The 13,077-nt window shown below is 59.4% G+C and overlaps 3 protein-coding genes across 6 annotated transcripts in view; 1 reads left to right on the top strand and 2 right to left on the bottom strand.

Annotated features, from left to right (window-relative positions):
* Nucleotides 1-11,521, top strand: part of BOLA2B (bolA family member 2B) — a 108,113-nt gene extending 96,592 nt beyond the window's left edge. The window contains exons 1-4 of one of the 2 annotated variants that reach the window (XM_056138963.1): nucleotides 10,025-10,126; nucleotides 10,509-10,686; nucleotides 10,775-10,872; nucleotides 11,122-11,521. In XM_056138963.1, coding sequence (XP_055994938.1) covers nucleotides 10,624-10,686; nucleotides 10,775-10,872; nucleotides 11,122-11,221 — 261 coding nt within the window. In that variant the 5' untranslated portion in view covers nucleotides 10,025-10,126; nucleotides 10,509-10,623 and the 3' untranslated portion in view covers nucleotides 11,222-11,521. Of the gene's footprint in view, nucleotides 1-10,024; nucleotides 10,127-10,508; nucleotides 10,687-10,774; nucleotides 10,873-11,121 lie in introns of those variants that run through there. The other variant, XM_056138964.1, reaches the window with a different exon arrangement.
* Nucleotides 3,321-6,822, bottom strand: LOC130046025 (sulfotransferase 1A1-like). Of its 3 annotated transcripts, none has more exons than XM_056138961.1 (8): nucleotides 6,695-6,822; nucleotides 5,327-5,463; nucleotides 5,105-5,230; nucleotides 4,901-4,998; nucleotides 4,239-4,365; nucleotides 4,052-4,146; nucleotides 3,606-3,786; nucleotides 3,321-3,519 (listed from the first exon to the last, which is right to left on the bottom strand). In XM_056138961.1, exons 2-8 carry the CDS (start codon nucleotides 5,457-5,459, stop codon nucleotides 3,407-3,409), a joined length of 873 nt encoding a protein of 290 aa, XP_055994936.1. In that variant the 5' UTR covers nucleotides 5,460-5,463; nucleotides 6,695-6,822; the 3' UTR covers nucleotides 3,321-3,406. The 3 variants fall into 3 exon arrangements, with proteins under 3 accessions (XP_055994936.1, XP_055994935.1, XP_055994934.1); XM_056138960.1 differs by having other exon boundaries at nucleotides 5,327-5,524; nucleotides 6,695-6,820; XM_056138959.1 differs by having other exon boundaries at nucleotides 5,327-5,593; nucleotides 6,695-6,819.
* On the bottom strand, nucleotides 7,588-10,476 carry SLX1A (SLX1 homolog A, structure-specific endonuclease subunit). Its single transcript, XM_056138962.1, has 6 exons — nucleotides 9,990-10,476; nucleotides 9,201-9,252; nucleotides 8,603-8,920; nucleotides 8,023-8,150; nucleotides 7,863-7,950; nucleotides 7,588-7,787 (listed from the first exon to the last, which is right to left on the bottom strand). The coding sequence occupies exons 1-6, from the start codon at nucleotides 10,157-10,159 to the stop codon at nucleotides 7,728-7,730; spliced, it is 816 nt and encodes a 271-aa protein (XP_055994937.1). The 5' UTR covers nucleotides 10,160-10,476; the 3' UTR covers nucleotides 7,588-7,727.
* Nucleotides 11,522-13,077: the final 1,556 nt, after the last annotated feature.

The following is a 13,077-nucleotide window of genomic DNA, read 5'->3' as shown; positions in this document are numbered from 1 at the left end:
GCCTGTATGTGCCTTGCTCCCTGCGTTCCTGGGCTGAACTGGGAGGGCATGGCCCAGAGTGGAACTGGGACTGCATGCAGCCAAGTCAGGCTTGGCCCCAGGGCCCACTGAGGGGGGAGCAGCCCCTTCCCCTGGCTCGAGTGGAGCTGCGTGATCGAGGGGAGTGAGTTGTGAGTCAGGGTGGTCTCCATGCCGAGCCACTGAGCGGGCACAAGCTGCATCCCTGGCACTGTGGTCCTCAGCACCGCTGCTGCTGCTGCTGCTGCTGCCTAGAGCCTCAGCCCTCCTTCCCTCCTCAGCCACCCTGTGGGCCCGCTGCCTCCGCTCCTCCCCTGCAAACATCCGGAAGTGCCCCATTCAGAAATTTATTGAACTGAGTAAAAACTGCATATTTACACCCCTCAGACGGGCTGGGATGGCAGAGAAAAGGGGTGGGAAGAGGGTAGGTCGGGCCTAAGACCAGGGGCAGGGCTGGGGGGCAGAGAGGCAGGTCTAGGGGGAGGGGGATCAAGTCCAGAGGGGCAGGTCTAGGGAGGAGTCAGGTGGGGGGGGGTTGACTAGTCAGTCTCCAGCATGTCTGTCCAGTGTGCCTGTGGGATGAGAGTGGGGTGAGCGGTGCCCGGGGCCAGGAGGCTGGCACCTAGGCCCCCTCTCCCCTCCTTGAATTCCACATCGTCCTCTGCTTCCTGGACGCCTGTGCCGCTCAGCCAGATCAGGTCTCCCCACAGCACCGAGTTCTTGCAGCTGCCAGGGGACACGCAGTCAGGCCCACAAGCCTCCTCTGGGGCAGGCGGCAGGACTCACCCGGGACACTCGCCCTCCAGGGGCAGAAGCTGCCTTGGCTCCTCCCGCAGGAACGACTCTGCCAGGCAGATCATGTGGGCTCGGAGCGGGCAGTCGGGGTGCGGGCAGCACAGGGGCCCCTCTTCATCCTGTTAGATGTGGCAGGGCAGAGTGGGCGATCAGCCACTGCTGAAGGGGCTTTCTCTGGAGCCCCCTGTGCTGGAGACACTTTGCTGCCCGTCTGCAGTTTGCAAACAAGGCCACTGAGGCACAGAGTATTCAAAGTGCTTCCCAGGGAAGAGCTGGTCCTTCACACAATTCCCTGGGGTGGCCCCTGTGGCCGGGGCTGGGCCAAAGCCATCTCTTCCTGCTGGGCCTAGCCTGGTACTGAGGCAGCTGGTGTGGCCCTGTGGAGCTTGGTATGGACGAGAGAAAATACGCAGTAGTGGAAGTCTTGCAGTGCCTTGAAGTCCTGATTTAATTGGGCAGAGTTCAGATATTGGTATTAACTTTCTATTCTTAAAATTATTTCAGAGGCTAACAAATACAACATTTGACCACATTTCCTTATCATCTCAGTGTTGGAGGAGGTTCCCCCGTCCGGCTCAGGTCCCTAAGGGCCACTCCTAGTGATCCTTTGCCCTATAATCCACACCTGACACTTCTGCTGCAAGTCTAAGTGGGGGCCACTAAGGTTACACCCAGCAGTGTAGGTGGGCGCACACCTTCTGGGGGTCAGACAGTGCCTCATCTATGCCAGGCGTGCTTTACAGCCTTTTGAACAAGCTCCCTGGTCCCATGCTTTTTTGTTTCTCAGTAAGGTTTGGTGGTGCTGGGGTGGGGACGCCTGCAGTACCAGGGAGCAAACTGGGGCTTTGCACGGGCTCCCCATGTCCTTTGGCCCCAGGACTTTCTGCTGGCACAGAGCCAGCAGAAGACCAAGAGTTCACTCCCTGGTCCCAGCCCACATGCCCCAGTGTGTGTAAAGACAACAGTGTGTGACAGCAACAACCGGAGGGTGCAGTTTTCGTAGAGGACTCTGCTATTAGCACTAACATCCCAGTATGATGTTCAGACAATTTATTTTTCTGAACTCTGTATGCTGCAGACATCATGCCCTTTGATCCCTAAATACGTCGCTGTTTCAACAATAGGCATGTACTTATGCAGCCCGGGCGCATTTTTCAAGATCAGCACATTGACACCAGATTAAACTGTTAATTTGTCTACAGATCATATTCCGTGTTCCTCACGGCCAGATATACTTCTCCAGAGTAAAACTTTGCTCTTCACAGCCCAAGTGATAGCTGTGGGGGAGAAGCACAGCTCGGGTGCGCTCACACTCGTTTCAGCCTCTCGCTCCCCAGGTCCCCATCTCTGTTTGACCAGGCCCCAGCTCGGCTCTGTCTTATGTCACCTTGACCTTTTGTTGTTTGGGGACTGCTCCCAGCGGTGCTCAGGGCTTACTCCTGCCAGGCTCCTGACCATTGCCAGGAGTTGAACCGAGTTAGCTGCGTGCAAGGCAAAGGCCCTCCCCTCTGTTCTTTGCCTCCAGCCCAACTACGTGGAATTTCTCCAGGTTTTCTGGAGTCTGGACTGGGTTGGCGGTGGGTGAGAATCATCAGCCAATGCGTGGTCTGTACCCAGGATTCCACATGGGGAGCTGGCTGTGTGCAAGGTCAATGTCCTACCACTGTACTATGGCTCAGGCCCCATCACCATGACTTCTTATTGTCCTGGGGCCATGCCCACCAGTGTTTGGGGGGCCCTGCATTGCGAGTGATAACCCAGGGCTCAACACAAGTAGGGTTAACACACACGCTAAATAACTTACGTGCACTACTACTTGAGCTATATCCCCGCCCTGTGACCTTGGCATTTGGGAGATTCTCGGCATGTTTCCACATCGTTAGATTCAGGGATGCTTCAGCAGCAGTGACTCAGGAGAAGGTCTGCACCGGCCACTGTCTTGTGGGCTCACACACGTCCTGGCTGGAGAAAGCTGTGGGCTGAGCACACACTTTGGGGCTCAGGCTTCAATTCCCACCCTGAACAGTTCCCTGAGTGCCTTGAGGAGTAACACCCCCCTAAACGCTGAGCCAGGAGTAGCCTCTGAGCACTGCTGATGTGACCCCAGAACCAGAAGCACAGTCTCTCTCATATCTCCCCAATGTCAAGGTACTGCACTTCTCCACTGTGTAACTGAGAGTGGGGAGGAGTTGGAGAGGATGTCCTCTCCCGCACACATCACGCCCACTAAGTTTTGACATCTGCTTATGATTCTTCCCTAAGACAATAGGGATTCTTTTCACTCCCCAGGGCATTAGATGTCCAGCCCCACTGGAGAACCACTTCCGTCATAATCCCCATTGCTTGGCGTAGCTGGGTTGGGAACACGGCATAAAGACTCTCCCACCTGGCCTGTGGCTCCAGGTGTCACTGCACCAGGACCCTCCCCACCAGGCCCCAGCAGGTGGGAACCAGAATTCCAGGGTGCTCCCAGCGGGCTCCGTGATCTCTTTGCTTTCAGTCAGGGCTCCACTTAGCACAGCCATGCTTTATTCTTGGCAGGGAACAGGATTGCTCCGCACCCCCCCTCGGGCGCTCTCCCCGCCTGGCTCCCTCATAGCTCCGTGCGGAAGTGAAGGCCACAGCCAGCCATTTTCTCAGCGTAGTCGGCGTCAAAGCGCTCATTCTGGGCCACAGTGAAGGTGTTTTTCCAGTCCCCTGCAATGCCTGAGGAAAAGGAGTGAGCGGGAGGTCCAGAGGCTGCTCTGCCCAAACCCCGGGTCTCCCAAACACATCCCTGGGCAGGAGCGCACCTTTCCGCATGAAGTTCGAGATGTTCTGGTCCATGACTTCAGTGGGGACGTTGATGAAGTCGGCCATGGAGTTCTTCTTCATCACCTTGAAGGACGTCTGCTCAACGATGTAATCCACAGTCTTTTCCGGCAGGGAGCGCCCCAGGAACTCCAGGATCTTCTGAATCTCCCTTTTGGGGTTCTGAAGCAGCAGGTGCATGGAGGTGTGGGCCGAAGGGAGACCCCTCTCCAACTAGGAGATCCGGCGCTCTCTGCTTGGGGACTCCCTCCTGCACTGGACACTGGCCCCCGACCCCTGAAACCAGCTGGTGTGGTTCCTTGAGAGTGGGGACAGGGATGGTCTCCCGTGACTGGCACTGACTGGGGGCCACTGGGGGAACATCTCAGACCATCAGGCCCGACCCCCCCCCCCACACACACACACCTGCCGCTCTGCCCCAGCTCACCTCCTTCATGTCCTCGTAGAACAGATAAAGAATCGGGTGGGTGTGGCTCAGCTCTTCCCACTCCTTCACATGCTGGTACCAGGACCCATAGGACACTGGCAGGCGGAGGGCAGTGGCATGTGGGCGTGAGTTTGGGCTGCCCTTGCCGCCCGAGCCCACCACCACCAGCAGTTTTCCCGAGACCCACCATCCCCAGCCATGAACTTCTCCAGGAAGCTGTCCCAGGTGCCGGGGTCCGGGTGCACCTTGGCCATGCGGTAGAAGTGGAAATAGGAGACAGCCACATCCTTTGCATTGCGGGCAACATAGACGGTCTGGAAAGGCAGGCAGATGCTCCAGCTTGGCACCATCAGCCCCCAGCATGCCAGGCAGGAGCAGCCCCCGTCTGCCCCCCTCTCCCACACACAAACACACAGAGTATCCTGGCCCGCAGGTGTGTGAAAGGGATCTGGGGGCAGGGATGACTAATGGATTTGAGCCCTGCTCTGCTATCCTGGGCCTGACTTTTTTTTTTTTTTTTTGGTCACACCTGGCTCTGCACTCAGGAATTACCCCTGGCGGTGCTCAGGGGACCATATGGGATGCTGGGAATCGAACCAGGGTCAGCCGCGTGCAAGGCAAACGCCCTACCTGCAGTGCTATTGCTCCAGCCCCCAGGCCTGACTCTGATCCCTTGAAGTCACAGGTGTGCGGGTGCCTGGCCCTGCCCACATGGCGCCCCCAACAGCCTGAGTCTGCTGCTCTCAGCTCTACCCAAGGGCGTCTCCCTGGCACTGGTGCCAGTCAGAAGATGGTCTGAGCCGGGCTTCCCCACAGTCACTGCATCCTTGGGCTGCCTCTGCCTCTCACCTTGACCTTCTGGTCCAGCAAGGTCTGGGGGAGCAGAGTCAGGGGCAAGTGCGTCTTGAGGAGCCGCGGGGTTGGTGTGTCTTTGAGAGTGTCCATTCCTAGGCAAGCATGAGAAAATGGTTCCTGAGTCCCAGCCTGGAGCGTCCCCGCCTACCGCCCCCCCCCCCCCCCACACACACACACGGCCCCGCACCCTCTGCATACCTGAGGGGAGCCCTGGCGCCTTGAACTCGAGGAAAGGCACCCGGATGAAGATGGGGGCCCGGCGGCATTTCTCCAGATCGCCGCCCTGGTAGATCATGTCCAGAATCTCGCTCACCCAAGTGGTGCCTGGAGGAGGGGAAAGAGGTGCCAGGACTGAGGGTGGGAGCCCAGGGGCCATTCAGGACCATGGTCCCCAAGAGGTGGGCGGCCCTTGTCACCTACCAGATTTGGGATAGGTGCTGATGAGCAGGTCATCAGGCCTGGCTTGGAAGCTCTGCAGAGGTTCCAGCGCCTCTGCAAAGTACTTGATCAGGGGGATCCCCTTCACGTACTCCAGCGGTGGCCGAGTCTCCATGCCACTGTTTCAGGGATGCGGACACACTTCTCTGAGCCACGGGGACAGCGCTGAATGCTTTTTACCTGCAGTGCTGGAGATCAGCCTCACACACCCAGGGCAAGTGCTTCGTCCTCAGTTTGGAAACGTTCTTCCTGTTTTTGGGTCACAACCAGCTATTCTCAGGGCTTACTGCTGGCTCTGCATTCAGGAATCACTCCTGGCTATACTGGGGGACCATTTGGGGTGCTGGGAATCAAACCAGGAGGGCAGTGTGCAAAGAAAACTGCCCTACCCACTAGACAATCTCTTCAGCCCCTCAGCTCAAATGAAAAGGACACTATTATTCTCACCCGGGCCTTGGACCTGTAGGGCTGTGCTCTGCCCCATGAATTCCTTTTTTAAAACTTTCTCTTTTCAGGGCTGGAGCAATAACACAGCGGGTAGGGCGTTTGCCTTACATGCAGCCAACGTGGCCGACCCAGGTTAGATTCCTAGCATCCTATATGGTCCCGCAAGCACCGCCAGGAGTAATTCCTGAGTGCATGAGCCAGGAGTAACCCCTGAGCATCGCCGGGTGTAACCCAAAAAGCAAAAAAAAAAAAAAAACTTTCTCTTTTCCCCAGAGTGGAGGGCCAAACCTCCTGTGCTAAGGCTGGGGTGCTGAGGCTGAGAACCTGGTGGCTCAACCTTGCTTGCAACCCCAAGGGCGATGGAGCAGGTGACAACTCCTGATGTACTTTGACTTATCCACTGAGCTTTTCAAAATTCCAGCGGCCAGCCTATACATCACAGTGACTCTGCCTCCCTGGGAGGGCAGTGCCCAGAAAGCTACGCTCTGGAAGCGCTCCAGAACATGCTGATGGGCACCCGGGGAAGACAGCTCCAGACCTGCCTGCTCCAACTCCTGCCAGCCAGCTTTCTCTCTTACTACATCTGGCTCCAGGCCCACTCCAAGTGGCTCTTCTGTGGGGCCCTCCTAGAGATCCAGGAGTGGGGGGGCAGAGGGCTTCGCATCTGCAAACCTCCTGACCCGCAGGGACCCAGAATCCCCCCTCCTCAGCCACTGCCCGTCTTGGCTCAAGGACAGACAGTTGGGCAATAGGGCTGCTTTTGGGAAACAGAGCCTGCTATGTCAGAAGCAAATCCGTGGTGACAGAAGAGGCAGAGGGTTGGAGCGGGGCTGGAGTTGACCACCACAACCTGACATCCCCAGGACCACGCAGCAGGGAGCCCGCTGCCCGCCCCACACTCACCTGACCTCCCGGTTCCTCTGCAGACTGCAGACTGCCCGGCCACCTCAGGAGCCCAGGGCTTGTAGGTCCAGGGTGGGAGGGGTCTGGCGTGCACTGGGACTTGGCTGCTCTCCAGGAAGGAAAGGGTGGAGTTTGGGGCTGGGGAGGCGAGGCCCAGTACGGGCTGCCTCAGCATCCAAGATTAGTTTGGCCTGAAAACCCAACTGTGGGTTTACCGGGGAGATTTCCAGAGAAAGTCCAGAACTAGATGAAAAGGGGCCAGATAGTTTGGGGCCTCATTTCTCATCTTGCCCCGCGTCCTTTCGGATTGGCTGAGCCGGGCAGGGCAGGGAGGGGAAGGTCGGGTTCACCTTGCTGCTGGCTCTGGGCCAGACACCCTGGGGTCAGGACCCGGTGGCCCTGGGCCAGGGCAATAAGAACTGTTGGCACTAACCACAGGGCTGGTCCAGGCAGCGTAGGGGGCAAGTGAAGGGGCAAAGGTTGCTGCCTAAAGTCAGATACGCGCCTCGCTCCCTGCATTCCAGGGCGGGGCTGGGGGGCATGGTCTAGAGTGCAACTGGGACAGTATGCAGTCAAGTTGGGGCTTGGCCCCAGGGCCCTACTGACAGGGAGCAGCCCCTTCCCCTTGCCTGAGTGGAGCTGCGTGGTCGAGGGGAGTGAGCTGAGAGTCAGGGTGAGTCTCCATGCTCCAGGCCACTGAGCGAGCACAGGCTGCAACCCTGGCACCCTGATCATCAGCACTTCTACCGCCTCCAAGAGCCTCAGCCCTCCTCCCTCCCTCCTCAGCCACCCTGTGGGCCCGCTGCCTCCACTCCTCTCCCCCTCTCCCGGAAACATCAGAAGTGCCCCATTATTCATAAATTTATTGAACTGAGTAAAAACTGCATATTTACACCCCTCAGACGGGCAGGGATGGCAGAGAAAAGGGGTGGGAAGAGGGTAGGTCGGGCCTAAGGCCAGGGGCAGGGCTGGGGGGCAGAGAGGCAGGTCTAGGGGCAGGGGGATCAAGTCCAGAGGGGAAATAGGGGCAGGTCTAAGGGGGAGTCAGGTGCGGGGGGGAGGGGTCAGTCTCCAGCATGTCTGTCCAGTGTGCCTGTGGGATGAGAGCGGGGTGAGCGGTGCCTGGGGCACCCGGGGCCAGGAGGCTGGCACCTAGACCCCCTCTCACCTCCTTGAATTCCACATCATCCTCTGCTTCCTGGACGCCCATGCCGCTCAGCCAGATCAGATCTCCCCACAGCACCGAGTTCTTGCAGCTGCCAGGGGACACGCAGTCAGGCCCACAAGCCTCCTCCGGGCCAGGCCCTGGGGCAGGCGGCAGGACTCACCCGGGACACTCGCCCTCCAGGGGCAGAAGCTGCCTTGGCTCCTCCCGCAGGAACGACTCTGCCAGGCAGATCATGTGGGCTCGGAGTGGGCAGTCAGGGTGCGGGCAGCACAGGGGCCCCTCTTCATCCTGTCAGATGCGGCAGGGCAGAGTGGGCGATCAGCCACTGCTGAAGGGGCTTTCTCTGGAGCCCCCTGTGCTGGAGACACTTTGCTGCCCGTCTGCAGTTTGCAAACAAGGCCACTGAGGCACAGAGTATTCAAAGTGCTTCCCAGGGACAGAGCTGGTCCTTCACACAATTCCCTGGGGTGGCCCCCGTGGCTGGGGCTAGGCCAAAGCCTGGCCCTGGCACTGAGGCAGCAGGTGCTGCCCTGTGGAGCTTGGTATGGACAGAGGAAATACGCGGTAGTGGAAGGCTTTTCTTTTCAGAAAGGAATGGCGGGTGAAGTGGCACCCCCCCACCCCGGCAGGCAGGGGTCAGGAGCTGTCCAAACACGCTATGGTACCCTGGGGCGGGGCGGTCAACGGGTGCCAAGTCTTCGGACCCCCAAACACCTTCACGGCGCGGGCACTGTCCCCACCTGGAGCTCACGTGCACACAGACTGCAGCGGGCCTCGGAGTCCGGGTCCCGGGCCGGGTGGGTGGTGGGTGCGGCGCGGCGCCTCGGGGGCGGAGGCCCGAAGGCCAGCGGCACGTGCGGCGGCGGCTGTGGACACAGCTCCCGGCGGAAGTCGGGGCGCAGCCAGCGCAGCGTGAGCGGGAGGCGCGCCCAGGGTGGCGCGCGCAGCATGTGCGCCAGCACGCGCAGGTGGAAGGCGAAGGGGACCTCACCGCGCTGCCGGGGACCCACATGTGCCAGGCGGCGCGAGGCGTGCGGGTGCTGCCAGGCCCACTCGAACTGCGGGGCACACAGGATCAGGTTTCAGATGGAAAAGCCCCCCCCCCAGTCCTGTCCCTTGTCCCCAGACCAAGCCCGGGGATCGGGATCGTCCCAAGGCTCCCCACATCCTCCTGCCATCCCCAGCTCCATTCCTGTTTTCTGTAGGGAGTTGGTGGGGATGGGCACGGGGGTCACTCCGGTCAGCGCTCGGGTGCTCTGCCATGGAACCCAGGCTGCCTGCACGCAGGGGCAGGCCTGCGCCCACTCCTTTTCTCCCCCGACCTCAGACTTGTCTTACCCGAAGGGCGGCCACTGCTGAAGGGAAGCCGTGCACGATGAGCACCATCTCCCTGGAGAGCAGGAGGTCAGCCTGTGAGTGCACCACCTACCCACATGCCAGTCGAACCCCAGCCCACCAGAACCCTTGCGCTCACCTAGCCAAGAGACCTTTTTGTTTGTTTGGGGGCCACACCCAGCCTTGGGCCCGGGCTTGCTCCTGGCTCTGCACCCAGGAATCATTCCTAAAGGCTGGGCGACCTTAGGAGTGCCAGGGATTGAACCATGCCAGGCGAGCACATTATCTCTCTGGTCCCCATAATGTGGAAATATTGTACACATAAACAGTTACACTCTGGTCACCTAATGCTTCCTCAATAAATACATTCTAATTTTTATTTCTTTTCTTTTTGTGTGTGGGACAGACACACCAGCGGTGGGTGCGCAGGGCTTACTCCTGGCTGCACTCAGGGATCGCTGCTGGCGGTGCTCAGGGGACCAGGGTGCAGGGGATCGAAATGGGTCGGCCTGTGTAAAGGAGGCACCCTCCCCGCAGTGTTAGCTCTCCCCTAGACTCGCCTCTGCATAAAAGGAAGGTGTGTCCCGCCTCGGTCCTGGCAGCTGCCCTCCTTAACCCCCCTTTCGGAGGCTAATCCCCCCCATGCCGGATTAACGCCCCCTTCCCAGGTTAATCCCCCCAACACCAGATCACGGTCCCGCCTCCCCACCCCTACCCCCGCCTCCCCAGGCCGAGCTCAGCCCCGCCCCCACACGCCTCCCCGACGCCCCGGCCGAGACCCGCCCCTCTCACCAGGGCCCGCGCCCGCTCGTCCGCCAGGCCCCGCCTTTCTTGCGGCCCCCGTTGTGCTGCTGCACGCGACGGGCTGGGTTGACCGTGAAGCCCACGTAGACGCGGCCCGGGTGCCGAGGGTTCAGGCAGTAGAGGAGGTAGACGCCAAAGAAGCCCCCCGCGGGGCTCATCGGGGGCGAGGCTTGGGGTCGAGGGCCGAAGCTGCGGGTGGACGCGGCTGGGGGTGGACCGCCGAGGCCGGCGAGCCCGGGAGGGGATGGGCGGGGGTCGCGAGATGCTCGTGTTGGGGGAAATGCTTGGGACGACCCCGAGGTGGCCTAAAAGCCAAGCGGCGCGGGTTCGTGTCCCCTCTCCGGGCTGCAGCGAGGGTGTCTGGACCCTAAAGAGTCCGTGCAGGCGGCCGACCCGCCCCCGTGCCGACGGACCCCCTGCCCCGCTGACCGCCGGCGCCGAGACGCTAGGCCGTGGGAGAACGGCTGGCCGGGGCCGGAAGTGACGGGCTCACACCCGCCTCCGCAGGGGCGGAAGTAGATGCGCCGGCGGAAGTGGCGTCAGTAAGGGCGGAAGCGTGCAGCGCGGGCCCGAGCTCGGGGTCCCGTCCCCGCTGGGCTGCCGCCCTCGTTGGGCTGCTACGATGGACCTCAGCGCCGACTACCTCCGGGAGAAGCTGCAGCGGGACCTGGAGGCCGACCACGTGGTGAGTGGAGCCGCCCGGGCTCGCCCGCGAGGGGGAGCGGGCTCCCGGAGCCGCGGACGACCCCCAACCCCCCATCCCGCCCCTGTAGGAAGTCGAGGACACGACTCGCAACCGTTGTGCGGCCAGCTTCCGAGTGCTCGTGGTGTCGTCCAAATTCGAGGGAAAGCCTCTGCTTCAGAGACACCGGTGAGACCCCAGACCCCCTCCATCAGTGTCCCCCCATTCTTCAAAACTCCCTTGCTCCTGGCAACACGCCCCAGAGCCGCCTTCCAGGCCCACCAGGGCTCTCTTTGGTGGCCCCTGCCTCGAGAATTCGCTTCTCCGCCCTTGTACTCAGGTCCAGAGACCTGGGGACACCTCCGGCCTCTCTGCTCGCCTGAGCCTCTTGCTAACCCCTGCCCATCTTTTTCTGTCCCGTCCTCCCCCACCCCCCAGGCTCGTTAATAACTGCCTCTCGGAAGAGCTCCAGCATATCCATGCTTTTGAGCAGAAAACCCTCACCCCAGAGCAGTGGGCCCATGAGAAGCAGAAATAAGCGACTAGGACCTGCAGCCCCTGGACTTGTGGGATCTGGCCCTGCTTCTGCGCAGTGTTGGGGGAACATGGGCCCGAGGGCCTGGCTGCTCCCTGCCCCCGCACTGTAGAGTGTTTCACAGTCTGCAAGCTCCAGCTCACAGAAAGACCTGTGTGTCCCACGCTGCGATGGGACTGGTCTGGGCCAGGCCCCCGCCTCCAGGGGGCGAGCTCCTGGTACTCTCCTGAGTGTCATCTCCTGTGGCACTTCATGTCTGCCCACACCACCACTCCAGCACCTCCTTGATGGCCCCCACAACAATAAAAAAAAGGAGAAAATGTTCGACTTAAAAAATTTCTTTTGCATTGGTCTCACAGTTCCCTAATGCTTCTCAAACACAGGGGACCTTACCACTCCCCACCCATCTGTCTGTCCTGTGATCACTGCTGGGCTCTCTGACAGCCTTAAGATGGATACCAAAAGGGCTGGAGCGATAGTACAGCGAGTAGGGCATTTCTTTGCATGCAACTGACCCAGGTTCGATTCCCAGTATCCCATATGGTCCCCTGAGCACCGCCAGGAGTGATTCCTGAGTGCAGAGCCAGGAGTAATCCCTGCGCATCGCCAGGTGTGACCCAAAAAGCAAAAAAAAAAAAAGATGGATACCAGAGAAAATAGGGTGAGAGGAGGAGTGGAGCAATTCCACTGCAATAGTGCAGCCTGCCATGCAGCCAACCCGGGTGTGATGCCTGAGCACAGAACCAAGAGTCATCCTTGAGTACACCTAGTGTACCCCCTTCCCCCCAAAAAAAACAGTGAAATAAAGTACTCCAGTTTTTGTCATAGTCACCACCTCCACTGACTTCTTCATTCTGTGGGGTCTGCACCTGGCTCATTAGGGCTCACACTTCCGGACTGAGTTACTCTGGCCATTTTCAACCAACTCTTCATCTTCCCGGTGTTGTCCTGATGTTGAGGCAGAATAGAGGCCTTCAAGCCTTGCGGTGTCCCAGCCCTTTCCAGATGTCAGGGGTATAGAGTGCAGGAAGGACTTCCTGCACTTGGAAGGAATCAGAGGCCCCTGCCTGCCGGAGAAGGTGCAGCAATCCGTAAGCCCCCTGCCTGGTGTGGCCTGAGATTCACAGGAAGGAGTTGCCACAAGAGACAGGGTGGGGTGAGAGCAGGAAAGGCAAGGCCACCTGAGCCACAGACCTGGGGCCAGTCATGCCCCGACCGGGCGGCTGGGGTAGGGGCAGTAGGAAAAGGCCCAATTCAATAAGGGGCTCAGGAGGGTATGGCTTTCCACCCTGAACTCAGGAATGGGGAGGCCCTCTGGTGCCCAAGGGAGAGGAACCTGTGTTTCTCGGGTAGAGACATTTCCACACAAATTTCTCCCGGAATAATCCCACAAATTTCTTCTAGGTTGGAGGTTCCTAGAATTACTTGGCCCACTACTCCTTTTCTAGAAAAAAAGTACTCAGTGTCTCCTGAAAATCTACCTTCTTTAAGTGAACAAGGAGAATGGGCTCGTTGTACCATTGTACATGAAGCTTCTGAATCCCCTCGGTCATTGCCCCCCAAGGGCAGATAATGCCACTTTAAGAAACAGTTTTAGTTAAAGGGGACTGCAATGGCTTTGTCCAGGAGGAAACAGGCAAAGCTGCTCCATATTCCAGAGCCTTCTCTATTTTTACTCAGCCTCAACCTGCAGAGCTTCTCTGAGCAAACCAGTCTGGAGGTCCTAGGCCGCAGCCTCAAAAATCTTGGGGTGATCTGCCTGTAGCATCTTCACTTTGTGCTCTAACCCTGCCAACCAGATGGTGAAGTACCAGCCTGATAGACAAATAAGTAAACTGGCAGTGCTCAGGGCTTACTCT

The sequence above is a fragment of the Sorex fumeus genome, unplaced genomic scaffold, assembly GCF_029834395.1.
Source record: "Sorex fumeus unplaced genomic scaffold, SorFum_2.1 ptg000130l, whole genome shotgun sequence".
NCBI lineage: Eukaryota > Metazoa > Chordata > Mammalia > Eulipotyphla > Soricidae > Sorex > Sorex fumeus.
The sequence above is the reverse complement of the archived record's forward strand: the minus strand, read 5'-3'. Positions and strand labels throughout refer to the sequence as shown.